The sequence below is a fragment of the Nuphar pumila genome, chromosome 6 (assembly GCF_984573655.1).
Source record: "Nuphar pumila chromosome 6, dmNupPumi1.hap1.1, whole genome shotgun sequence".
NCBI lineage: Eukaryota > Viridiplantae > Streptophyta > Magnoliopsida > Nymphaeales > Nymphaeaceae > Nuphar > Nuphar pumila.
In genome coordinates, this window is record NC_143254.1 from 99,494,233 (window position 1) to 99,522,168 (window position 27,936).

The window sequence follows — 27,936 nt, forward strand, 5'->3', positions numbered from 1 at the left end:
TGTTACTGCAGGGAATTTAAATGTCCACTACTGAGACACGATCAGATTGATGTGCTAAGGCACATGCATGCCCTTGTGGCCTCTATCGAATAAATGGACAGAAGTGCTCATCAGGGCGAATTAATACGAATGTTAAGGGATTTTCCCTGTTGTCTTTTGTTGAGATAATACTGACTTGTACATGTTGTTAAGGATTGGAATGTTGAATGCAATTAGCTGCAAAAGAACTTCATTGTTTCATTAATACATGTGGGCTAAAAATTGAGATGAATTAAGCATATGCATTAATATCGAGCCCAATACTAAATGCAAACTTTTAATGAACTGAGCATGCTATAATTTCTTTCATATGAATGTCATGTACATGAAATTATCAATGTGAATGAATAGATGCATCCATTGTTTAAGAAAATCCATTGCATTGTTTATGCATCTACACATGATTTTGAACAGAGTGAAGCCTGCGCAATCATATCAAACTAAATGTTTCAAAAGTGCATCCATTGGCCCTGAAGTGGCCGAATTCTTTGAATGATACTGTTATGTGAATGTTGCATGTAAAATAAATAATTAAAAGTTAAACATGTAACATTAAAAGATTGATACTTACTAAGAAAAGGTAAGTGGTACTAGTCTGGCTTTATGAGTATCAATTTGAGGATAGAAGATTGCTCCTCTCCAACCACGAAGATAGAAAAACTCTCCATATTAGACTACAACTTGGAACTATAAAATATCATAAGTAAAGTCAGATGTATTGGGATGGTAGTGTAGAAAGTTCTCTTGCTTTTGGCTCCCTCACTCGACACTACCGAATGGTGCCCGACCAAGCTAAAGCTACCCCTTTGATTAAAAACATTGCCTGCACTGTAGTAGGCCCCCTTGTGCATTCTCATCAAAAGGGAAGGGTGTGAGCCCCTCCCATGTTTGGGCCCTCTAGAATGCATTCTCATCAAAAGTTTTGGTCCTTCAAAGTTCAAGCCTTAGTGGACCCTCGTGTGCTTGTCATCAGCTTCTGAGAAAAGCCTGGATCAAAATCTAATGATTTTTAAACTGGATCGGGGCAGGGTGGGGGACAAGGTCTCCACCCCTGCCCCGTCTCAAAAATTTAACCTTCACCCCCAGTCCATCCCCGTGGTCGGGGAGACTTTGGACCTCCACCCCTGCCTCGTCTCAAAATATGAATCCCCATCCCCGCCCCCACCCCCGCCTCGTCCCCGCCCCACCCCTGCCCCCGCTACATCCCCGCCTCATCCCTCTTCTCCCATCTTCAGTCTGCTCCCCCGTCACCAATATGGATGTCTTCCATTGACATCCCTGATCTTGTCTCTGCTGAATTCATTGAACATCTAAAGAACTCACCATACGCTAAAACATCTAAAGAACTTATGACACACTAATAAATAAAATAAATCAAAATGAACACCTAAGCAAGACCACAGTTAGTACCAAATGATACCAACCCATCCAACTCAGGTTGTCTGCCTAAGTATCATATCATTTCCTTTATGAAGTATATGTGCAGTAACACCACCATCTTGTAACTTCTTAATAAAATCAACAGATGAAGCCAGCCTTCACAGAACAACAGCAAGAGAAAAGACAAACCTCTTTATGGCTATGGGAATCTCCGACAACAGAGCCATGATGCAAAAACTGAAAAAAATAAACAAAGATATTTTACTAAGAAAATTTATTTACAGATCACACAATGGAACATAAGGCAAACTTGCAAACAATAGGTTACAAAAATATAACATTTAGATCACACAAAAAATTAGGCATTTTCACATCTATAGAAATAAGTTCAGAAACATACCAGATCTCGACAAAGTGCAAGAGCACCGAAAAACTCCGCCATAAGATCCATTGAACTGATTGAATACAATGCATTTTTCATTCCATGGGCAAAAAGTAAGTCCTCTGATTTCTTTTGTAGTGAATAACCCTTATAAACATTGCAAGCTGGATCACTGACCTGAATAAACTTATGATCTGTTTTCCTCATTCAAACAGAGCAAAAAAAAATTATTTACCTTCTCTCCCTCTCCTTTAGACAGCGACGGTTCCGACGGATAAAACATAGGGTTAGGGTTAGTAAGAGAAGAGTATTTATGAAGGTGGGTATTTTGTAATTTTATTTTTTAATTTAAGGTATTTTAGTAATATCATTAACGGGCGGGGTGGGGTGGGGCGGGGGCGGGGCATTGCTGGGGAAAGTGTCGATCCATCCCCGCCTCCATCCCCGAACGGGGATGGATTTTAACCTTTGTCCCTGCCTCCATCCTCGTTTCATACCCTTCATCCCCGGTCCAAACGGGGCGAGGTGGGGCAGGGCCCCGCTTTCCCTCGGTCCACTGCCATCCCTACCTGCAGCTCTCTTTCTAAGCAGCTCTCTTTCTAAGAAGACCCTTTTGGGTTCAGTTAAATGAGGTGGCCCTCTCTCTCGCCATGTTTTTTTATTTCTGTATTTTAGCTTTTTAATGGATTTTTGTTGTTTTTTCTGTTTCTTTGAATAAAAAATGTTTTGATTATAAAATCAACTTTTTTAGGACCTGATTTTTTTTTAAAGGAAAAACGATTCAGCTAGTGAATCAGTTTTCTCAACATTGCTTGAAACTGCCTCTTTTAGACATCACATGGACACACTCAAAAGGACACGAGACATGCCATTTTTGTGCAGTTTCTCAATAAGAATAGTAGTATATAAAGGGACACAATACAAGCCTAAATTGAAGCATTACTGTGCCATCATGATCACCAGGCAGTGTCCTGTCCATTACAGGTTCCAGACAACCATACCATAAATAAATAAATAAAACGGCATCACTGTTATTAATACCAGATGAGAGTGTGGGCCGAGTTTCTACAGACTTAGTTTTTGACCAATTTTACATGGAAAGATTATGATGCTTGCCCTGCCTTTCCAGCGGTTTGCTTAGAAGGGTGTGTGAATGAGTTTGATGGAAAGAAGCACCTGACCTTAATTGCAGATCCAGTGATAGGGCCCGAATACTTTACAAAGTACTCGAGCAACAGAAAACATAAAAAATTCAGTTCATCGCAAGGCTGTACCCAGAGATGGAGGTAGTCAGGTGTAGCGGCACACTTTTAGTGTACAATGTGATTGCACCTGATCTGCTGCCTGGGTTTCATGCTGAGCTTGTTCACAAACAAAAAAACCTTTGGCAAAGGCACTTGCCCGGTCTGTATGAAAAATCAGCCGTTTACTCTCCTTCATTTAATAAAAAAATGTAATATATATAGGGCCTGGAAATATGTTAACTGAAGTATGAATCAAGATTTTCTTGGGTTTTTTTATTTTTTCTTAAATTTTACTGTAAGGGTGTTATTTAAATGTTTGGTTTTATAGAAACAGACTCTTGGATCATCCCATTACAATTCATAAGAAGGATCTTTTAAAGCTTAAAAATGATCAACGGCTCAGAATTAATTTTATAAATATTCAAGCATCCAAAACTCATTTTTTCCATCGAAAATACATGATCCAACTGTAGATTCCTAGCAAATGGAGAAAGCCAAATGCATGTCTAGTTCACATATTATAGTCATCCATATATATATATATAGGAAAATGAGAAGATACCCGACCCTATATATGCCTGACCTGTACCAGATGGGGATTTTTTGAAAATTCTGATATTTTTTCAAAATTCTAACCTTACATATGTGTTTTACGTACATGTTTTCATAGGAGTTGGGTCTTGGATTATTTGATTCCGATGCACGGATAAGTTTTTATAAGGTTTTTAAAATAAATGTTGTACAATTTTTTAAAACTTTTGAGGCTCCAAAAATCATTTTGTTCATCTAAAATGCATGATCCAAGAGTCATTCCTATGAAAACAAGCACGTAGAACACATTCGGTCAGATTTAAAAAAAAAAAAGTCCACTGTGTACGAAGTCAGGCAGGGATGAGTCGGGTATATTACCATTGAGAGAAGCCTGTAACATTGGACAAACTGTTGTTGGACGCTTCTCTGCCGCTGATCGTGTGTGTCCACTATTACGGCCCTCTCTCTCTCTCTCTCTATATATATATATATATATATATATATATAGATATAGATATATATATTCTTTATTATGAAATGTTTAGTGGGTAATGTTGAGGGCCAGGCCAGCTTCAACCCCTGCACCACCAGTCTGGAGAAGAGGAAGAAGCTGAAGGACACCACCTCGAAGACCAGCAGCCTCCGCATCACCACTGTGGCAAACACTGTGCCGATATATTGCAAGATTTACAAAATCTTGTAATATTTTTGCGAGATATTGTCACAAATGAAAAAATCACAATATTTTGTAAATCTCAAAAAAAAATTACCATTTTTAACTTTTAAAATATTATTCACAAAAAAACACACTATTTTCTTAAATCTTGCGATATTTATCACTATGCTCACAGCCCCTACCAAACAAGTGGAGCCCCCCGTTGGTTGGGTCAAACACAACTGATCCTAGCTAGTATAATATAATAGTGCTACTATCATAGAATGAAGCATCCGGCCAAAGGCTGCCTCCGAGTGAATGAAACTGGCCTTGACCCTAATAAAAAGTTAATGTCAGACTAGCTACGAGCCAAACGACGCCTGATCTAATGCAAATGTGAAGTATATACAAGATATTTAAAAGTAACCAACAACCAAGGGAAGCCATCTATGGGAGGAAGAAAAAATCCTGAGCCTTTGGCTTGTTGGTGATGACAGGATAGACGGGCGAGATGCTCTCTATATATAATTGTTTAACCGATCTCGATGTTCAACGACCCAACAAATGTGAGAAGCCCACACTACACATGCCACAAATTGATACGACAGCCCTAAGGAGTTTGGCATAGTGTGAGGGGCTTTGGCTTCTGGACAGGTGGTCAAGGTTTCATTTTCATTGGGATCAACCTCTTACATACAGGGCCTGCTGGCCTCTTTGAGATTTGAGGCCGCCTCTAATGAAATATGCCTAAGGCCTCAACTTCTTGCTTGCATATAAGTAGGGTCAAGAACATTATGTCTGTTGCTTGTACCGACGAAAGACAATTTTTGGGAGCAAGGCATGCACCATGAGTTTACACCATGGGAAAGACGATCGTAAATACAGCAAGCATGGCCGGCACGATTAGGTCTTTGATCCCAACAATTGTTTCCCTATTTTTTTCATGAAAAAAAATATTTGATACGATGACTTTCGTTGTTAGGCAGCTGCTTAATTGGACTGACTTAACAATCACTAGTAATGTGCTGGTGTGCTACACCAAACTAAGAGAGAGAGATATGTTGGACATTTGGGTTTGGGTCTAACCCATAGTGTGACCCGATTTGACACTAATGAGAAGGTTAGTGGGTTGTTAGTGGGCACTTAATAGGAGTTACTGGGGTGGAGGTTACTCGAATGTGAAGAGTTCTTATTCTATAACCACCCCCTATCTTCTATTATAAATAGAGAGCTTGGTTGTATGATGAGTGCATCCAGAAACCAGTAGCTCGTAGCCTATTGCTCGTATCTTTGTAATTCTCGTTTGGGTTCTGGGTTGTGTTCACTATCGACTTGAAGGCAGGGGCTCATCGTGGATGTCGATAGGCTGAGGAGAACGCTTAGCACCTGTACGTCGCATCGACCATGGCATCTACTGGTATGTGTGTATTATCGCATTCTGATTTTAATTTTATGTATACACCAACATTTGGGTTATGGGGCCACCACGCTTCTGTTGCATTCCAGTGCACAATGCTTAGATTTGACTGATATCTACCAAGCATTCTCACAACAAATGTTATATCAGGTCGTGTGCAGGTATGTGCGTACTGCAAACTCTCAACACTGAAGCATATGAGACAGTTGTCATCTGAGCTTTTTCATTATTATCCTAAGGACAGTCTTTTAGGCTCAATTTATCTCCTTTCACTATGGGTGTCGAACCAAGAGAACAACTCTCCATCCCATATCTTTTAAGAACCTTAAGGATATAGGATTTTTGAGAGAAGCCAAGGACACCCTTAGTTCTGTCAGGACGGATCTCAATTCCAAGAATATAAGTGGTTGCACTCATGTTCTTCATATTGAAATGAGAAAAAAAATATTGTCTCATGTAGTAGACTTAAATCATTAGTTACAAGAAGAATATCATCAATATATAAAACCAAAATTATGAACTTACTCTCATTAGTCTTAGTGTAAATGCACTGATCAACAATGTTTTCAGTTAATCTAAAGGTCATAATTACCTGAATGAACTTTTTATACCACTGACGGGAGGCTTGTTTAAGTCCATAAATTGACTTCTTCAATTTGCAAACTAAATGATTTGAGTCATCTACACTAAAATCAGGAGGTTGTTGCATGTATACCTCTTCTTCTAGATCCTCATTCAGGAAGACAGTTTTCGCATCCATTTGATGTAGCTCTAAATCAAAATGAGCTATGAGGGCCATGATTATCCTCAACGATTCTTTGGTTGAGACAGAAGAAAAAGTCTCATTATAATCAATGCCCTCTATCTGTGTGAAACCTTTTTCAACAAACCTAACCTTGTACCTCTCCACTTAACCTTTAGAGTCAGTCTTGGTCATAAAAACTCACTTACAACCAACAAATCTAACTCTATGAGGTCGAGGTATAGGATCTCACACTTGATTCTTTGTTATAGAGTCAAGCTTTTCTTTCATGACATTGATCTAATATATTGATCTTTCACTTTCAATGACTTCTGCAAAGGTGAAGGGATCATCATTAATATCTATCAAATTATTAGACTCTTGCAAGTACACCGCATACTCTAGATGGATAGCAGATTTCCTAGTCCTCGTAGACCTCTATACAAGTGCTACAGGTGGTTTAAAATGAACTTTTGTATCTTGTTGTTGTATATCATCATCAACAATTTGTTGCATTTGGGATTGATGTTCACTGGTCGATTTTTTCCTGACATAATGCAAAGGGACAATGAGAGGAAAAACTAAGTCTTTATCCTTCACAAATATGAAACCTGAATCCTGCACTTTCTCAAATTCAATACTTAAAGATGCATTTATATTAATAGAATCATTTTTAAAATATCTCGTTATATCTGTTTTCACTATCTATAGTGTATGAGATGGACAATAAAACTTAAAGTCCTTTGATCTTTCTGGATAACCAATAAAAAATTTAATAGTCTTTCTAGGATTAAAGGCTTTTATATGTGGGTTATACAGTTTAGCTTCTGTTGGACATCCTCATATGCGCATATATGACAAAGAAGGTTTCCTACCAGGTCATAACTCGTAAGGATTTTTTTCAACATCCTTTGTAGAAACCTTATTCAAAATATGCATTGTTGTCCTAAGAGCTTCACCCCACAAAGTTAAGAGAAGGTTTGAATGATTTAACATCACTCAAACCATTTCTTTAAGCGTATGTTTTTTTTTTCAGCTACACCATTCTGGTAAGCACTACCAGACATGGTATTCTGAGGTATAATACATTTCTCTTTTAGAAACTACGTTAATGGCCATTTCTTTTATCTCATCTCAGTAAAATGATCATAATATTTGTTACCTTTATCAGACCTGACTACCTTAATAACTTCACCGGTTTGTTTCTCTACTTCTTTCTTTAAGTCCTTAAAAACATGAAAGACTTCTGATTTTTCAAATAATACGTAGAGATACATATACCATGAGTAATCATCTATAAAGATGATAAAATACTTTTCACCCATTTAGCAAGGTAAAAAATGGCTGCAAACATCCGTATGCACTATCTCCAACTTTTCATTATTGTGTTTGACATTTTTCTTATATATGTTAGACTGTTTAGCCTTTATACAGTCAACACCTGGCTCTATATCTATAAAATCAAAAGATCCAAGGATTTCTTCTTTCACAAGTCTTTAGACTCTCTCTTTCTAGATGTGTCATAACCTTCGATGCCAAAGCAAATATGATTGATCTTTCTTTAGACCACGTTTATTGTCAATCATTGTGTTCTCAGCAGAATGTGATTCTCGAATTTGAAATTTAGTTTTTAACTGATACAAACTATCACTCATGTATGCAGAACCTACATTAATATAAATTTTTATAATAATAAGCTTAGAAATTTTAAATTTAAAAATAAAACCAAACTTATCAAGTTTTGAAATTGAAATCAGGTTCCGACTACAGGATGAAATATAAAATATATCAACCAAATCCAAAATGAATCCTGATTCTAATATAACTTTGCAGGTCCCAACATGACTTAGGGTACTTTTAGACCAATTTCAGCTTGAGGACCTTGGGTTTTACCCATATGAGTATGTTTTTGTTATTTTTTTATGTTTTATAAGTGTTTATTGTTAAGGAAGCATGACTTCATGTTTAACACATGTATTTTATATTATTTAAGTTATGCATAAAGTTTTTAAGCATAATTATGACTAAATTCATGATATTTTTTAATGTGTTGTCATAAAAATTTAGTTTATGCATATAAGTTGAAGCATGAACTTGTATTTTGATGATATAATGTATATTTCGTCATGAATATACATGCATTAATATGTATGCATGGGCATGCTCTATAATACAAATATGATTTCAGTAAAAGGTCTTGATTAACTGACTCATGCAATCACCAAAGTGATCTGAGTTTCATTGATTAAGGATTCTTTGGACTGTATTAAGATTCAATATTATGATTGTGTGTGACTTTGTGAAACAATGATTCTATCTAAATGTATAGGTCGTGTTTCAAATTCACATAAGGTGTAATAGTAAATGTGTATTTCAGCCCATTAAGCATGTTCGTACCCAAAGGTATAATGCTAAATTAGCTCTAGTTACATGATTTGTTAGTTTTACTAACTAAAGTTAATTTTTTGGAAATTAAGGAGATGAAGTAGCTATGAGTATTATCGTTTCCACCAAAGTTGAACGATAATAACCCAATTATGCTTGTCTCAAAAAAGGTGAATAATAAAAGGTCTTACATTTACCTTTTCAATATAAATCTCGTATAGAGTGATTAATCTTTCACTCATATGAAGAATAGAATAGCCGCTCAGAAAGATGTTCATGAGAAGTGGGAGTGCTTAAAAGGATGTTCATGAGAAGTGAGAGTATTTAAATATTCTTAGTCTATTCTTTTGTAATCACAAGTAGCTCAGAATATTTGAGGTATCATCTCTCACTGCAGGACAATGAAATAATTTTTGAAATCCATTTGGGGCAGAAATTATTGATTTTATACGAGATTTTATCTCAGGCCATATGGATTAGAAGTTTCGTTATAGATCTTGGGATTGTGGATTCTATTTAAAGACCACTAAAGATCTTTTGTGATAATGAAGGAGTTGTATCATTCTCAAATAACAATAAGAGCTTAACCTCGTGTTGACACATGGAGTTAAGTACTTTGTTGTTAAAGAAAGGACTGGGAATCATCTAGTATGTATTGATACAGTTAGTATGAAAGAAATGGTTGTGGATCCCTTTATTAAAGGGCTAGCACAGGGATTGTATTCTCAACATGTAAAAGTGATGAATCTTTTTTATTCTTTCTGATGTATGACAATACATTATGTTATCACACTTGAATTGATTCTTTATAGTTTTGTGCATTATTGATTTTGCATAAAGGATTTCCCATTTGGGTTAAAGAGAATAACGGAATAACAATATTAAAACGATTAATAAAATATGTTAGAAACCAACATATTCATAAAGGTAATTTTAACACGCTAAAGCACTGAAAATGAGTTGTATTATATTACATAAAAATATGATATTTCATAAAGATGTGATCATCTCCATGACTCATATGATTCATTTTTGTGATACAGGATAATATGTGAACCCACATAAAGAATTAAGTCGGGATAACAATATGAACCTTGATTTAGTACCCTTTTAGTATCAATGGGGTCAAGTGGAAGAATGTTGGACATTTGGGTTTGGGTTCAACCCATAGTGTGACCCCGTTTAACACTAATGATATGATTAGTGGGTACTTAATGGGAGTTAGTGGGATGGAGCTTACATGAATGTGGAGAGTTCACGTTCTACAACCACCCCCTATCTTCTATTATAAATAGAGGGCTTGGATGTATGATGAATGCAGCTAGAAACCAGTAGCCTGTAGCGTATTGCTTGTATCATCTTAATTTTTGTTTGGGTTTAGGTTCTTGCTCACCATCGACTTGAAGGCCTGGGCTTACTGGGCGTCGCTAGGCTGAGGAGAACGTCGAGCACCCTCACATCAACTATGACGTCTCTTCTGGCATGTGTGTATTATTGTATATATTGATTTTTAAGTAAAAAAGAAAATGTGTGTTATTACACCCTATTTCCAGCTGCACGGAATCATCTATCTATCTCGGTAAGACAATGATAGGAACTGAATAAAACGGGAATGATTGATATGGATCAGTCCCAAACAGTTGTAGTATATTTACGGGGGAAAGTTAGAGCTTATCCGAAATTTTGGGGTAATAAATATCGTTTCCAATAAAAAAGAAGGTTAAAAGCGAGCGTTTTACATGTAAAAAACAAGAAAACCAAATAATTTGATCCGGATCCAGAGATTGATCTAAGATAAAATTCCGATCCGACGAAAACATGGCATCGGAATCAAGTCAAGTGTCCAAACAACCCGATCCATTGGCGCACCCGTCACGTGAGAGGGAGGCTATCAAAATCTCCGTGGTTTCCGGAAGGGGTGGCTTGCACGTCTCTCCACGAGAAGCGTGCACGTGTCGAAAACTGTAAGCGGGAAGGCACGAGCACTCTGCAACTCCCATTCTGTGGAGCAGAAGCAACCGAAAAGCTCGTACAAGCAATTCTGTGAAACAGTAAGAAGAAGAAGAAGAAGAAGAAGAGAGGCTGACTCTGCTTCCCGCTATTTCCATCTTATTTGGAGAGAGAGAGAGAGAGAGGATCGCAATTGTTGTTACTGTTTGCTCGGATGGCTTCTTGCTTTCAAATCGGAAAATTGGGGTTCTGTCCGTCTCCCGGCCGGAAACCCTCGCGGCTCTGCTCGGACTCCGGCCACACGACCAACGGCAGGAGGTTCCACAGCACTCTGCACGTCCGTTGCCGACTCAGGGAGGGAGACGACGAATCCAAAGGTCTCTCTCTCTCTCTCTCTCTCTCTCTCTCTCTCTCTCTCTCTCTCTCTCTAACAAGTGATTCTTTATGGGGTAGTTGCGCTGCTCTGATTAGGTAATTAGTGGGTTTTTTTGGTTTTTTGGAGGTGCTTATTGAGATTGGAGTCAATCTGCAGGCGAGGATCCTCCGGAGTCGTTGTTCATGAAGGAGCTGAGGAGAAGAGGCATGACCCCGACGTCGCTGCTTGAAGACAGCGGCAGGACGTCTTACGAACCGATCGAGGATCAGGATACCTTGAAGGAGAAGAACAGGGATTTCTCGAAGCGGAGCGTGGTTTCGATGGATTACGAGAAGAGCCTGACCGAACAGCGGCAGCGATCAATGGCCTTGAACAGCGAAGGTCTGGAGGTAATGGGATTTTCCACGAATTTTGATTATATTTGCGTGGACTGATTTGCTTATTAATGCTTCATTTGTATAGGCTCGTTCATTAACTTGTCTAGTGCTTACTTCTGTGAAGTGTTATCTGGCAAAGCGAAAAGTTTGAGAAAATGATGATTTAAGCTTCTTTGAATACTTGAATATGCTCTTTGAGAAGCTACTGCATACCGTACAATGAAACCATGTTAATCATATTCCCCTGAATAGTGATTTGTTATAGCATATTGTGATGACTGATGACAATTCACTCAAACTCTCCATTATTCCTTATGATGAACCAATTATGCATGGTTGGTGTTGCAATCTATTGTGACATATTCATGTCTGAGCCCCTGAACCTTATAATTTGATGTGTGTTTTTGTTTTATCATTGGGATATTTGCGGCAAACTCGAGTGGTGTATTCAATCTGCATTGTTGGTTGCATCTGAAATAGGACAGGAACCCTTTTCTGTTCACATGGGAACAAATAACAAAAGAATGGCTAATAAATCCATCATCACCTTGGTACAATTATTGACATTTTGAATAAAAAAGCTTAGGCAAAAGGGTTTGAAGACCTGGTCGCTTCTGTATTTGTTCCTGAAGGGATCCTAGATTGTTGCAATCTCCTTATGGAAGCGGGAGGTTTCAATTTTCTGAAGGGTTGGTAGAAAGAAGAACTGATACCTCCTGAAGAAGTGGCTGCTGGTGATGTATCAAACTTGCAAACCACCTACAAGGTCATCACGATTTTTTTGACATGATTGAATCCATTATTGATTAACATGGACTTTGAACAAGCTTTGGATGATCTAGATTTGGTCTTCTTTTGCATATGATGGAAAGAATGGGGTTAAAAAAGCTACAGAGGAATCAATCTTGGGCTTGCTTCTTGTCTTCATCTGTTGTGGCATGTGTGAGTTGTCTGTTCTCATCTGTTTCTATCTGATTTAGACAGTGAAGTTGAACCTTGATTCTTGAAGTGGCATTGCTGCAGAAAGAAATGAAGAGGAACATTCGCTTATCCTGTTCTGTATGGAAATTGATGCTTGGGGAGAAGTTGTTGTCATCTTCCCAGTCTGAGAAGAGATCTTTGGCCATTCAATATCTGCTTCATTTGGAATTGGCCCCTTGAGTTTATGACATGGATGTGAAAGACAAGGTTATAAGATTCTAGTCTCATTGAGTTCTTATTGTTTTCTTAGTTGAAACTTGTATGACCAAGATAAGGTCTGCAGCCATCTGCTTCATTTATCATCAGTCTTATTGATCTTCAAGAAGTTAGATTATGATTGATTGGGCTATAATTGGTTGGATATACAAGACTTGGGGTTATTTTTTATTACAAAAAGATATTTGAACCTTAACCACGAGAATGTTTGGTTGCTGCAGTTCTCTGGCCCGAGAATGAAAGTCTGGGCCTGCCTTGGTTTTGGATGGATAAAGCTTTCTAAAAAGGTAAGTAATGTGTAGGTGTTTCATTAAAACATTGCAGAACAATAGTGGGGATTGAACTGCGATTAGGAAATTAACTTTTTGAAAGACTCTACCTTTAGGTGTCCCTTCCGTGGTCCTGTGCAATGTTTAGGTAACATAGCAAGGAGCAGTGATTGCTGAGATGCTGCTCGAGGATGGAACTCAGGCCTAGTGATAACATATTTGGTAGGAGTGTATTAACAAAAAAACATTATCTGGTTCTGATAGAAACCTAATATTTGCAAAAGATAATGTTTTTCATTTCTTATAAGGCTATGCTATCTAGCAATTTTGGAGTATCTATGGAACTTCTGTGTGGATGCTGGTTGGAAGGCGGTCGGGCATAATCTTATTGATTTTTTGGTCATTAGGTGGTCATAATGTGGCTAGAAAATCCATGGCATTTAATGGATCTTCTAGACATTTTTTTGGCCAAGCCATGGCCAGATGTGGCCTGAGAGAGAGAGAGTAATGATGATGATAGTGGTGGTGATGTATAGGGTAACAAGCTTTTGGATGGGATTGTGGTGATATTAACTAAATGATGATAGAGATGGTGAAGAAAATGTTATATGTTGATAGAAGAGATAATGATCATTATGATGAGAGCTAAGGACAGATAGAGAGACAGGTCTGATCATGAGAGATGATGATTATGGTGATGTGTTGTATAAAATAATCCTTTCTTTTTTAAGGTTTTACTGATACACTTCATTGTATTCAACCAACATGGTTTTATTTCTTATTTAAGTTATTTGTTCAAGTTCAACATGGTCTACTTTTTACAGACAACCACAATAGCCAAGAAAGACCAAAGGCCAACATGGAAACCGTACTATAGAAAGATACTGAACACGATTTAAGCTAAATTGGCTGGTCACTGTGGTATTGGTTGTGGTTTAGCAGGTAAATGGTGGTATTGGTGATGGACCGAATTGATATAGATTGATGAGGATAATAGTAAGGATAATGGGAGTGATTGAAATGAATGTGGATAATGATTGGACTGGTAGGTGTGGTGACATAATAGGAGGTGGTTGAAAGTCGTGTGCTTTTTTAGAATGTAATGCTATTGGCAGTGCAATGTTCCCAGTAATGGTAGATATAGTTGGCAAACCTGGTGGTCCAAGAGTCATATTTATTATTGATAGCAACATATAATGGGCAACCTTGGGCATAGTAAGATATAATGGACAACCTTGGCCATGCCATGTTCATTACTGTTGAGATGCCACCTGAATTACGAGTCAACATTTCTCCTCAATATGTTGGAAGAAAAAATGTTGCCACAGGTATATTTCCTGATACACGCACAAATAGTCTCAATCAGCTCTTTCCTTAGGAAGCAACTAACCTATACTTAGTGATTCTTACTTCATCATTTACGGAAACATCTTGACAATTGTTCTGTGGAGGTCTCTATGTATATGTTGACAAATTCTCACTTTGAAAGTTTGACATGAAGAAAACAAAATGTCAGCTCGTGGGATAGCTGCTGATTATATGGGTCAATATTACCACATCTTAACACATTGGACATATGCAGGTTACCTCATGCCAGTTGATATGAATGCTTTCCCTGATACAGCTAGCAAGATTACTGCTATGATTGACACATCCTTCATCTAATGAATCAATTGGGTACCATACATTTTCCAGTCACTCTGTGAAGGATCAAATATTTCATATGCATGTATGTCTGTTTGAATATACAGTAAACAAGACAGAGTGTCCCCAGCTAAGGTAGTGGCATAACTTGCATGCTCACAACCATTGATTCTGTGGGGTGATGCTTCTTGCATAGTTGGAAGCTAAACCACTTCACTTTCACACGGATCACAATGCACTCCATCCTGTCAGCTTAGAAGGTTCATGGTTCTGTGGATATCTACTTCTGTTGTCTAAGGCAGCAGCTGCAAGCAGGGTCTGACTGAACAAAAAAAAAATGCCCCTTGTTATATATTTTTTCTATTGGAAAATCTCTTATTCATTTACTTGCAGTAAGCATCGCAATAGGGGATGCCAGATTCCATTTTTGTTTGTTGAATGTTCATAAAATACTTGCTCATTTCTGCTGAGACAGCATTTTTATGTGTAGTTCTATACATTGCATGCATGACCTTAATAAACATGTGCATGTGTGATTTGTGCTTAACATGTATTGCCAACTATCTCAAATATTTAAAATGCAAAAGCATAAAAGGTGATCTTCAAAATGTTGGATTGATTTCATTTGTGCGAATAGATTTGCTCAAATTCTTCGAGGCATATAATAGTAATGCTAGTTGACTTAGTTCATTTTCAGAAGGTTAGTTAATAGCTAATAATTGGTTGAAGATTTGCTTCTCTACCTTGGTGGGTATCATAATGATTTCAAGGATCCTTTGGATTCTCTTAATAGAGTTGTTGCATTATGCATTTCTTTTTTTGCTGTTCATTGCCATACCTATTGTTCTGTCGCATTTCTTTTTTTACCGTTCATTGTCATACCTATTGTTTTGTCATGGGAGCCAGCAGATAGCAGTTATTCTCTGAGGGATGCACACTCACAAACATGGCCTGCACACACACACACACACACACACACACACACACTATATATATATATATATATATATATATAGAGAGAGAGAGAGAGAGAGAGAGAGAGAGAGAGAGAGAGGTTCAGGTCTTCTTGCTATTGCTTGAGTTATTGTGCAGCATAGTTTTGTTGGTGTGTGTGCTGATAACACTAGTCCATTTTTCTCTACCTTGTCCTCGAAGCTTTTATTTTGGATTCAGTATATTAGCATTTAAACCATAAGATATTCACTTAACAGTTTCAGTCTTTCTGTCAAACCTAATTTGTCATATTCATGGCTGAGAAATCTAGATATTACCCTAGTGCCACAACTACTCTGTGTTAAATTATATGTAATAATCTAGGCTAAACTAGAAATTGTTTAGTCTAGTTAGATTAGGTTTTTTATTTCTTTATCTTTGTTTCTTTTTGGACAGTTTTTAGGCTTTTTGACTAAGTCAACCTTTGACTAGTCAAAAAGCTAGAGAGCCGTTGGGAGCCCAACGACTCCCTCTCCCTTCTTTTTTTCATGTATTATAAATATGGGGCAAAGCCCTCTCATATTGTAGTTCTCTCAAAGGTGTTTTACCCATTCAATAAATATTCTTTTTTTTTCTCTTTATTGAATACCCCTTTTTGGGTATTATTGTATGAACCCTTGTGGTTCTTGTGAGTATTCCCTTTCGGTATTTTGGTTGAAGCCATTTGAAGCTTCTTTTGGTGATAATCCAAGAACTCACTTTCTTACATGGTATGAGAGCTTGATGATCAAGCTAAGTTTGTTTTTCGGTGCATCGGAAAGCACGTCATTCAAATTTTCGGAAAAGGAGTAAAGTTCCTTTCAAAATCGTGATCGTGTGAAGAGCTCGGAGAAGCACTCGTACTCACAATCGATGGAGTACTTATTATCCTCTATTTTCTCCTTTTTTATCTTTATTCTCTCTTTGCTTCTTTCTTTCCTAAAAAATCTTGTAAAATGAATGACAATGATAATATCACCATTAAACCCATCAAGCTTAATGATTCCAACTATGTTACATGAGCTTCAATAATGAAGTACCTCATATAAGGAAAGGGGTTGTGGGGATTAGTTGATGGAACTGATTTGAAACCTAAACTAATTCTTACAAAAGTGGAATGAGAGAAAGAAATACCTCTTACAGAGGTTGAGAAAAACAAAGTCAGTACCACTTACAAAAAAAAGTGAAAAGAATGGAGGATGGGACATGCCAAGATTATGTCTTGGTTCATAAGTAGTGTTGACATAAAAAAATGTTCAAGCCTTGCAAAATTTAAACATGCTAATAATGCTTGGGACTACCTTAAGAGAATGTATTCTCTTAAAGACATTGCATATGTGCAACCTTCAAGACAAAGTTCGTAATATGGTTTAAGGGGACAAAAGTATTAGATACTACTACAATAGCTTGTCCGAGTTATGGGAAGAATTGACTCTCCTTGAACCAAAGTAGCATTGTCCACTAGACATAAAACTCCGTCAAAATCAAATGAACGTGGAGCATTTCTTTCAATTTGTTAATGGATTAAGATCGGAGTTTGAATCAACCAAATCCGTTCTTCTTCATCCAGGAAAGGTTCCATCCATAGAAGATACAATAGAAGAGTTAAGTATGAAAGAGAATAAACTTAAGAAAAGAATCTCTAAGAGTAATGATGACTCGGTCCTAGCCGTATCTAGACCGGGAAATCATGTTCGTACGTACAAACCTCCACACTATGAGAGGACAAATGATGAAAAACAAGAAAATGAATTGAAAAAAAGAAAAGTCATTTATTACTATTGCTGAGAACCAGGACATGTAAAAACTTATTGTCCAAAATTGAAGAAATCCTATGAAAAGAAGGTCGCTATGGTCGAATTCCTGCAAGATTCAAGTGAGTCATCTATCGGAAGCATGTCTCTAGCACAATTGGTGGAGGCACTTCAACCACTACTCAAAGGAGCATCCTTATTCACCGGAGCTGCCGTTTCTTCCGTTAGCACCTCCGATTTCGGTAAATCTCTTTGGCTTCTTGACTCCGATGCTTTTTTTCATATGACACCAAATATAAATATGCTATCCAAATGTCATAACTCAAATGTGTCGAATGTTTTTACCGCGGATGGAACATCTCTTGAAATCAAAGGAATAGGAAATTTTGAAAATATTTTCCAAAACTCAAAAGGATTTTGTATTCTGTAAATTAGATATATTCTTAAACTCAACCTAAATCTTTTGTTTGTCTTTCAATTAACTGACCATGGGTGTAATGTTTCCTTCTCCTTTCGTGATTGTCGAGTGCAGGATCACCAGTCAAGAAAGCTGATTGGCGAAGGCCATAGAGGAGGCTTGTACTACATGGATTTTTTGGAACTACCCAAGAGTACATTATGTTGTAAGTTAATAAAATAGATTTGGATCTATGGCACAAGAGGCTTGGTCATCCTAGTATATGCAAGATTTAGTTTTTTCCAAAGATAGAAAAGTTTTGTAATTTTAAAGCCTTTACATGTGAAAAATGTATTCTTAGAAAATGAAAAGACTACCTTTTAAAAAAAGAACCTTTGTTTCTTCTCGACCACTTGAGTTAGTACATTCGGATGTTTGGAGACACGCACCTGTTGTATCAAAAGGAGGTTTCATGTATTATGTGATTTTCGTAGATGACTTTACAAGACATACTTGGATTTATTTTTTCAAACATAAATCCGAAGTTTTCTCACATTTTCAAATATTTTACAATCTAGTCAAAAATCAAGTTAAAGATGACATTTCAATATTTCGCATTGATTTAGGGGGAGAGTTTTTATCAAAAGAATTCAAAGATTATTTGAATCTATACGGTATTATACATAAAAAATTATGCTCCTATACTCAACAAAATGCTTTAGCAGAAAGAAAACATAGGCATGTTATAGAAACAACAAGAACTTTACTCATTACACATTAAGTACCAAAAACTTTTTGGGCCGAAGCCACTTTAACTGTAGTTTATCTTATTAACAGGATGCCATCTTCTTCACTAAACAATATTTCTCCTGTTGAAAAGCTTTTTAAGCAAACTCCAGATTATTTTAGGTTGAAGGTTTTTTAGTGCAAATGTTTTGTTTTTACAGATAAAAATGATAAACTCTTCCCTCGGGTTATTCCATGTGCCTTCTTAGGATATACAAGTCATCAAAAAGGCTACAAATGTTTTGATCTTAAAACTAAAAAATTATATATATCAAGAAATGTATCCTTCTTAGAAAAGAAAAGTTTTTTTGAAAGTGAATCCTACGGAAATAGATGGGTATTTCTTCTTATTGGACTTAGTTTCAAAAATTAATGAAGGTGACATTGATGAAAGTCAAGATGATCAAAATGATATGATAAGTACAGAATCAGTTAGTGGTAATCAAGTACGAAGAGCCTTCTAATTATGCTACAACTAAAGAACAACCCGAATGGGTTAAAGCTATGACAGCAGAATTAGAAGCCTTAGAAAAGGCAAATATCTGGACTATTCAAGACATTTTAACAAACAAACAACAACTATTCAAGACATTCTATCAGACAAAAAACCTATTGGCTGTCAATAGGTGTACAAAATTAAAACCAAGAGTGGTGACACTCTTGAGAGGTTTAAAGCTCGATTAATTGCCAAAGGTTATTCTCAAGAATATGGAATAAACTATAAAGAAACTTTTGCCCCGGTCGCTAAGATGACCACAGTTAGAATCCTAATAGCTCTTGCTTATGTGAAAAAATGACATATATATCAAATGAATGTCAAAAATGCATTTCTCAATGAAAGTCTAGTTGAATAAATATACATGGACCCACCACTTGGTATCAGTATTCCTAAAGGAAAAACTCTTTGTTTAAATAAGGTTTTGTATGGACTTAAGCAAGCCCCAAAATTATGGTATGATAAGTTTAGTCAGGTTATGCTTGATTTCGGTTTTCAATCTTGTCTTACTGACACAACTTTGTTTGTTAAGAATTCTAATAAAGGAAAAACTCTTTGTTTAAATAAGGTTTTGTATGGACTTAAGCAAGCCCCAAAATTATGGTATGATAAATTTAGTCAGGTTATGCTTGATTTCGATTTTCAATATTGTCTTACTGACACAACTTTGTTTGTTAAGAATTCTAATGCAGGTATTATCATTCTTCTCCTCTATGTTGACGACATGATCATCACTAGAAGTGATAAACAGGGAGTTAACAATATTAAAAAAATTCTCAAAATACACTTTAAAATGAGTGATTTGGGTTTTTTAAAATTCTTTCTTGGCATAGAAGTTGCGTACTCTCCTAGAGGCTATTTGCTAACTCAATCTAAATTTGCTCTAGAGATTGTTGTCAGGTCGGGTATCTCTGATGGAAGGCACATTGACACTCCCGAAGTTGTAAATGTCAAAATGAAGATTGATGATGGAGAATCACTTGAAAATCCAACACCTTACAAATAACTTATCGGGGCACTGTTGTATCTTTCCATTACAAGACCTGACATTGCACATGCCGTTTACACAGCAAGCCAATTTTAGCATGCTCCTACCACTGTCCATTTGGGAGTTGTTTTACGCATTATTAGATATATTAAAATTTCTATTTTTCAAGAAATTTTTTTGTCTGCTTCTTCTACCTTAGACTTACCTGCTTATACTGATGCAAATTGGGAAGGTGATCCCAATGATCGACACTCAACTACTGGTTTCTGTGTATTTTTGGGTGAATAATTGATTTCATGGAGATGCAAGAAACAACAAAATGTCTCACTTTCATCAACTGAAGTTAAGCACAGAGCTATGACAACAACCACTATGAAAGTAGTCTGACTAAGGCGACTGCTTCATGAGATGGGTGTAAAGAGTGCAGGAGCATCACGACTATGCTGAGACAACAAAAGTTCTATTTATATAGCCAGCAACCGGACATTCCATGAATGAACCAAGCATATCGAGATGGATTGTTACTACGTATGAGAAGAATTTCTACACGGCATCATTGATCTTCTCTATGTTTCTTCAAAATATCAACTAGCAAATTTCTTTACAAAACCTCTCGCTGCTTCTCGATTTCACTTTCTCTTGGACAAACTTTTGGTTATCTAATCGTACGATTGAGGGGTAGTGTTAAATTATGTGTAATAGTCTAGGCTAAACTGAAAATTGTTTAGTCTAGTTAGATTAGGTTTTTTATTTCTTTATCTTTTTTTCTTTTTGGACAGTTTTAGGCTTTTTGACTAAGTCAACCTTTGACTAGTCAAAAAGCTAGAGAGCCGTTGGACTCCCAGCGGCTCTATTTTGAGCCGTTGGGAGCCCAACGACTCCCTCTCCCTTCCTTTTTTCATGTATTATAAATATGGGGCAAAGCCCCCTCATATTGTAGTTCTCTCAAGGGTGTTTTACCCATTCAATAAATATTTTTTTTATCTTTATTGAATACCCCCTTTTTGGGTATTATTGTATGAACCCTTGTGGTTCTTGTGAGTATTCCCTTTCGGTATTTTGGTTGAAGCCATTTAAAGCTTCTTTTGGTGATAATCCAAGAACTCACTTTCTTACACTCTGCAATCTTGCTGCATCAGTACACTCTGTTGAGTTTTCTGTGTTTCATGGCATGAAATGTCACTCTTCTCCCTACTGTGTGAAGACTCATGGTGTAATAAGTTATAACCTTCAATTCTCTCACCTTACATCAATTTAGGGTTTATATTTCCTGTTTTGGTTTTACCAAGAACTAGTTTACTTCTTGCATTCTCTCATATTGCATGCATACTACTTTCAGTCTCTCACGTTGTAAAGTAGTAATGATGACAACACCAATTTCTGCTTCATGTGCTTCAATCAGATTATATTTATTTTTGCCTGTGTCCATACAGGGCTTGATTCCAAGGGCAAAGTTACTGCTGACAATTGGTGGAACATTCTTTGTTGGGTTTTGGCCATTAATTCTTGTCACAGTAGCATCCTTTTCAGCATTGTACCTAGTAAGATTCCTGTTCTTTCTGGTATTTGTATTCTTTTCTATTTCATTCCCTTTTGCGTTGTTAGTTTTATGTGCTGATCCCACCACTGCTTGAAAATGTGTCACGTGTTGGTCAATGAATGAGAAACACATTATATAGCAGTTTTTTCGTTGAACCATATTGTTCTTTTTTCCTTGGGGCAGAAACCTCAAAATTATGTGTATCTTTTGAAGGAATACAACAACAAACAACAACTACGCCTTCTTCCCAAAATAATTGGGGTCGGCGATATGAACCAAAAAAGAAAATCATTATGGGTCTTCCACATGAATCCTTCTCCTCCAATCATTTCTATCCAATGCCATGTCTTCTGTGAGGTTCAAAGCATTCATATCCTTTCCTATCACCTCCATCCATGTCTTTCTAGGCCTACCCCGACCTCTTTTAACTAATATATTTTCCCATTTCTCCATCCTTCTAACTGGAGCATCATTAGGCCTTCGCCGAATATGTCCAAACCACCGCAAACAATTCTCTCTCATCTTATTTTCAATGGGTGCAACGCCTACCTTCTTACGTATCTCCTCGTTCCGAATCTTATCTTTTATTGTATTTCCACACATCCATCTCAGCATACGCATCTCAGCTACAGAGATAATTTTGTGCACCTCTCTTCTTTCAATGCTTTATGATATGATTAGATGTGTTCTCATAGTTGCCAATTTGGTCCATTGATATCTTGACATTAGGTCTTGAATATATGTTGCATCTTTTTGTATAGCATTGCAATTTTTTTATCAGCATACACTTAGTAAAATTGAACTCCATCTGCCTCATTCCATTAACCTTTTGCTGAGAAAATAAGATTTTGCCTCTAATCTGAAGAACATGATCAACAGAATCATCAAATTCCTTTCTTGTCGTATCGTATACTTTTCATCATTTAATACTTAATCTTAACCTAAACTTTAACTTCCATGCTTTAGCCCATGTGTAGTAGTTCGCTTTAGCTTCCATGCTGTACTCCATGTATAGTATCTCTGGCACATTTGCGACTTTAGCATGTAACTAATATAGTTTTCTCTATGACAATTTCCAAAGAGGAAATGTGGAGAAAACATTCACTGGAAAAACTTTCTCACCTTGAGAGGTTGAGTTATTTTACCACAGGAAAATTATTTAAATTTTGGTATTAACCAAAAATTCCCTATAAAATTCTCTATTTTCTAGGTGAAGTGTTTCATAGAATATGTAAACTGCAAACGTGCCTTAATGGAGAACTCCACAAAATGATAACTTCCCATATCCTCTGGCCATATCTGTGTGACTAGGGATGCACATGAGCCGAGTTCGAGCCGATCCTGGGCTGTTCGAACTCAGCTCAGTTCAAAATAACTTTGTCCAAGCTCGGCTCGAGCTCGGAGCCGAGCTTGTAAGGCATTGTTCGAACTCGGCTCAGTTCCGAGCTTGAGCAGAACCGAGCTTCAACAAGATATAGTAAAAAAATAAATTGCAGAGGGATTTGATCCCCGTTAACCAAGTGACCCACCATTAAGCCAAAGAACATCTTTTGACTATTATCACTGAAAAAATTGTATACATATTAAAATTCTCAGCGAAAAAAGGCGCAAAAGACGGGATTCGAACCCAACACATTCTGAAGAATGACTGATGCCCTACCCATTACAGTAACAATGCACTTTTGAATTTATTTATATATATTGGGTTTGCAACGAGCCGAGCCTGTCGAGCCTTATAGGGCTCGACAGGTCATTCAAGTTCGGCTTGATAGCTTGTCCGAGCTTCGTACACCAGTTCTAGCTCAGCTCATTTACAAAGCGGATGAGCCCGAGCCGGGCTTTAACCGGGCCAAGCCCGAGCCGGCTTGGTTCGGTGTGCATCCCTGTGTGACAGCTTTGAACATGCAGTCTGCTTCTCTGTTTCTTGTACTGAATAAGACTGCTGTTGGTGTACCATTTGGTTTGAAAAGCAAGAGTGAATGGGTTTTACGACACCATGTTTGTCTTTGCATAGCCAGTCAAATCATTTTCGTGTTTGTTTGTTAATCATTCTTTTGTGTATTTCCTGCTGTAACCTGCATTTCTTTTGCAGTGTCATTTGTTATTGTCTCTCTTTGTCATCCATAAAATTGTATATTGTTGCTTATATTCTTGTTGAGGGTGGGGATTTTTCTTCATGATCTTAACATAACACTTGAGATTTGGCCAACAGCATTTGTTTGGGACTTTTAGTTTATCTGAAGTCGATTTGCCTTAATTGTGGCCTTTACTTAGATTTCCTTATTTGACATGTTGAAGAACATATTTAACCATGAGTATCTTAAGATGTGGCACATTTGTTTCATTTTTTTAGTAGCCAACTGGCTATACTTCCAGTTTCTGAAGGAAAACAAGCATGCAGTGTTTTAGTTTCCCCTTTGACATTTGAAATCATTCACCAATAAAGTATTGTAGATGCCACTGGTTCCTTGCTTGAGCTCCCAGTAACCTGAACTTGAACCCTCTACATGTTATCCGTGTGGTTCAAGTGCAGCTTAATGGGTCTGATATCCGATACACTGATAGCCCTACTTACAGCTATCTCCATCCAACGTGGTGTTTGTTGTTTTGCATTGCAAAACTCTAGTCTAGTCTGAACAGTCATCTGAAAGACCTCATCTTGAACTAGAATACATGCTTCTACTTTTTTCTCAAGAAAAAAAAACCCAAAAAATATACATTTGTTCAAACATATAAATACTCGGGTATAGTCAGATCAGGTTGGATAACCAACAAAAATTATGGCTCATTCCAACCTGAATATTATTTGGGTTCAATTCAGTTTGAACCAAATAATATTTGGTTGGTATTTTTGTACCTCTATCTTGAAAAACGGACTCAGGTTGGTTTAGTTACCTGTCACGGGTCTGACCCATTGACAGCCCTACCTCTAGGATGCAACAATACAACTATTTCATGGGGTAGTTGCTCTGTCAAGAATAGTACCATGGAGATATGGTACAGAAGTGGAATGTAATACATGTCTGCCATAGTTTGATAATCTTTAAGCATGCTTACAATGTTTTAGTCTTATCGGACCCTGAATTGTTTTGAATCAGCCGATTATGATTCTGAACCGAATGGAGCTGAATCAGCCAGTTTTTAACCAGCAGATGACACATGTCAGGAAAATAATAATATTTAAAATATTTAAAATATTTTTAACCCTTTTTAAAATTTAGTTAAAAAAAAACGAATCAGCTCATTTTGTATCAACTTTTTTGCCGATATGATACGAATCAACCAGTTCAGGTCAATTTGCAACAATACAGACAACAATGGTACATGACATTGTAAAGCTATATCCAACAGAATGGCACCAAGGAAGTTAACTTTGGTAGTAACTCTCTCTCTCTCAAAAAAAAAAATGATTAGTAGCTGTAAAGATTTGATCCCTTTCATGTCAATCATGAAATGGAGCATCAATGCTTCCAAGATCTACTGGAAACTAGAGATTTACAGTGTTTGCTTTAAAACCGTTGTCTGTTCTAAGACCAACTAATTTTATCTATTCTCTCATAATAGCTGTAACCCGGTCCATGATACCCTGGTTGATTTCTTAATCCTCAAGAAGAATAAGAATGTGGACGTCGTTAGAACATATAAACAATAGTAATGTAACTAATGTTTAACACCATTTGCTTGTTCCCATTACAACATATTCAGACAGAAATTGTAAATGAAACTCTTCCTTCCACTCTTTGTGCGTTGTGCACAATCTGCATTTACTTATGACTCGTTGCATTTTTTCTTTTGATAAACCTTGAGGTCAAATGAATATCATGACTGTTAAATTGCAGTATTTTGGGCCAAGTTTTGTACATGATGGAACCAAAGTGCCCATAACACCGCCCACCTATATTGATCCATATAAGCTGTTGGAAGATGAAAGGATATCCCGGCCACCTCCTGGTGTAAATTGAAGGGTGAAGATGCAACACATTCCTGAAAGAAAATTCTGGAATGGCATTTGCTGGTACTTGTACTATTCTTGTCTCTTGTAGATGTGTAATCAACTGTATCTTCTATTTGTTCACATGATAGACTGTATTTTCTATTTGTCCAGTGTTGATGCCAATGCTTGATTTGATTCACATGAATCATGTTAGTATCTCAGGCTTACAGTAGCAGTTTCTTTTGATTTTTATCCAGCTTGCTTTTGAACAAGGATCCCCCTTCCCCCAATGGTGGAAATATGTTTGTCAAGTGACTTGAAATATGTTTCTTGCACAATGAGATGAGTGTTTTCTTCGAGTTTTTCACAAGTTTTCAAAACGTTCAGTTTCACGTTTTACAAACGGTTTCCCAAAAAATGGATTTCCCACATGAAAGTAGAGTTTCTACTAACCGTATTCTAGTTCATTTGTTTCTTGAAGGTTGATTATTTTTTAATAGTTTTTTTTGCAAATTGGTCCTTGCCATATCAACCATTTGCAAATTAATCCTCGCCTTATCTGGTTTTGCAAATTGGTCCTTGCCTTTTGGTTAAGCTTTGCAAATTGGTGCTTGAGTTAACAGCCGTTTCTCACTTCTGAGCAAGGTTGTTAAAGGCGTTGAGGCAAGGCGAAGTGTGAGCATCAAGGCATTGAAGCGCAAGTATCAAAAAAATGAGTATTGCAAGATAAGAAAACATGCAACTATATAATAAACTAAAAAATAAGTAATTATGTATTTTACCAACAATGACCTATGAGAACATATAATTTTTTTTATGTAAAAAAGGATCACATTCACACACAAACATGAAGTACATTCAAACACATCATATAATTGTTTGGCCATTCTCTTGTGCATTATCAGAGTAACAGATAAACATTTAAAAAAATGACAGATAGCTTACGTGAATAACAATCAAAGAGATTGTAGCATGCAATGGGCTGAGCTTAAGGCCTTGACCCATAATACTAGGGTTCTAGGGTTTCTCAGAGCCTGATTGCTGAAGGTATGCAATGGTGGCTGTCACCACATGAAAGAGAGCAACAGATTTACAGAAAGTTGCTAAGAAAGGTACTAACATAGACTCATGTGGCTTTTTTGCATTCAACTAGGACCATGAGAGTAACAGCAAGAATCTCTTTCTTAGCGCTAAACACTGAAACTTGATAATCAACGAGAAAAGTATGAGTTCACATGCATACACATACTTCATGCTTGCGTAGTATCGTGTTCCATGAGCTAGCTGGATGGTTAGTCACAGTATCATAACTAGGTGTCAGATTTGAAACCTACTGACGTTATCACCTAGCTTACTAAACTTGACAACACTAAATATATGATATATACAAAAATTATGCAAAATAAAAAGAAACAAACTTTAATAATATAAAGAACTTCAAACATGACAGCATCAACAAAACCTATTGCAGGAGAAAGAGAGAGAGAGAGAGAGCCGAAAGTAATTCAACATTACCACTCATGAAGATCAACAAAATGTTGAACCCATGAACTGAACAAGAACAAAAGCCAAAACAAATAAAGAAAGCACAAGAGAAAAGAACATTAGACAGATAAAATGGGCTCACGCCGGAGCCGCTTGCCCAGATTGCGACAAAGGATAGGTAGCATCAGCAAGAGGTAGAGGAAGATCACTAAGATGCATACGCAAGATCGCATAAACATCTACCAAGATTTTATGCACCAGGTTTTGAATGTTAACTCGAATATGACGAAAATGAGCATCATTTCGCGCCATCCAAACAAACCACCAAGAAGTAAGCAACCACGTCCGCCAGATGAACCTCCACCTCTTGCTGCGCCTAATACAAACCGGCCCCAAGATCAGATCTAGCGCAAATGACTCCTCCTTAACAAATACTTCCGGATGCCTCCAGGTCCTGCTAAAGATTTCCATAAATATTGGGCAAGACCAGAACAAGTGAAACGTAGATTCTTCTGCAGCTTGACAAAGCACGCACCAACTCGGGAGTTGAATGCCCCACTTCTTTAAATTACTGTGGGTCTGGATCCTATCGTGCAAAATTAACCAAGTCAGGACTCGAGAACGGGGGGAAGGACCCTTCGCCCAAAGCATATCCTCGGGCAACCAATCAGCCCCTGGCGGTAGCAACGATCTATAGACTTTTTTGGTGAGAAACTCTCCGCTTGGTGTCAATGCCCACTGCAACCACTGACCAAAATTTCCGGAGACCTCAAAATGGTCTCTAAAGCAGGCTAAAGCCCTCAACCACGATTTACGCAAGTGCGAGAGCGCCAAACCTCGGGTTCCCAGACGAACCAGAATAAGAGTTGGATCCCCATATTTAGCAAGAAGAAAACTAGCACAAGGGTTATCCGGTTGGTGGGCCAACCAACATTGCTTGGCGACAAGAACAATGCTTCGCAGTCTGGGCACCAGAATGCCTAAACCACCCATACG

At 37.2% G+C, this 27,936-nt stretch overlaps 1 protein-coding gene across 1 annotated transcript; it reads left to right on the forward strand.

Annotated features, from left to right (window-relative positions):
- Positions 1–10,690: 10,690 nt before the first annotated feature.
- Positions 10,691–25,651, forward strand: LOC149835383 (uncharacterized). The gene is made up of 4 exons (XM_090008454.1): positions 10,691–11,102; positions 11,258–11,490; positions 21,415–21,522; positions 25,361–25,651. Exons 1-4 carry the CDS (start codon positions 10,940–10,942, stop codon positions 25,481–25,483), a joined length of 627 nt encoding a protein of 208 aa, XP_089864580.1. The 5' UTR covers positions 10,691–10,939; the 3' UTR covers positions 25,484–25,651.
- Positions 25,652–27,936: the final 2,285 nt, after the last annotated feature.

Excerpts from the sequence above, each read along its gene's own strand:
- LOC149835383 (XM_090008454.1), top strand. The coding sequence starts at position 10,940 with ATGGCTTCTTGCTTTCAAATCGGAAAATTGGGGTTCTGTCCGTCTCCC. Across the intron at positions 11,103-11,257 it reads GGGAGACGACGAATCCAAAG|GCGAGGATCCTCCGGAGTCG; the intron begins GTCTCTCTCTCT and ends GTCAATCTGCAG. Across the intron at positions 21,523-25,360 it reads CCTTTTCAGCATTGTACCTA|TATTTTGGGCCAAGTTTTGT; the intron begins GTAAGATTCCTG and ends GTTAAATTGCAG.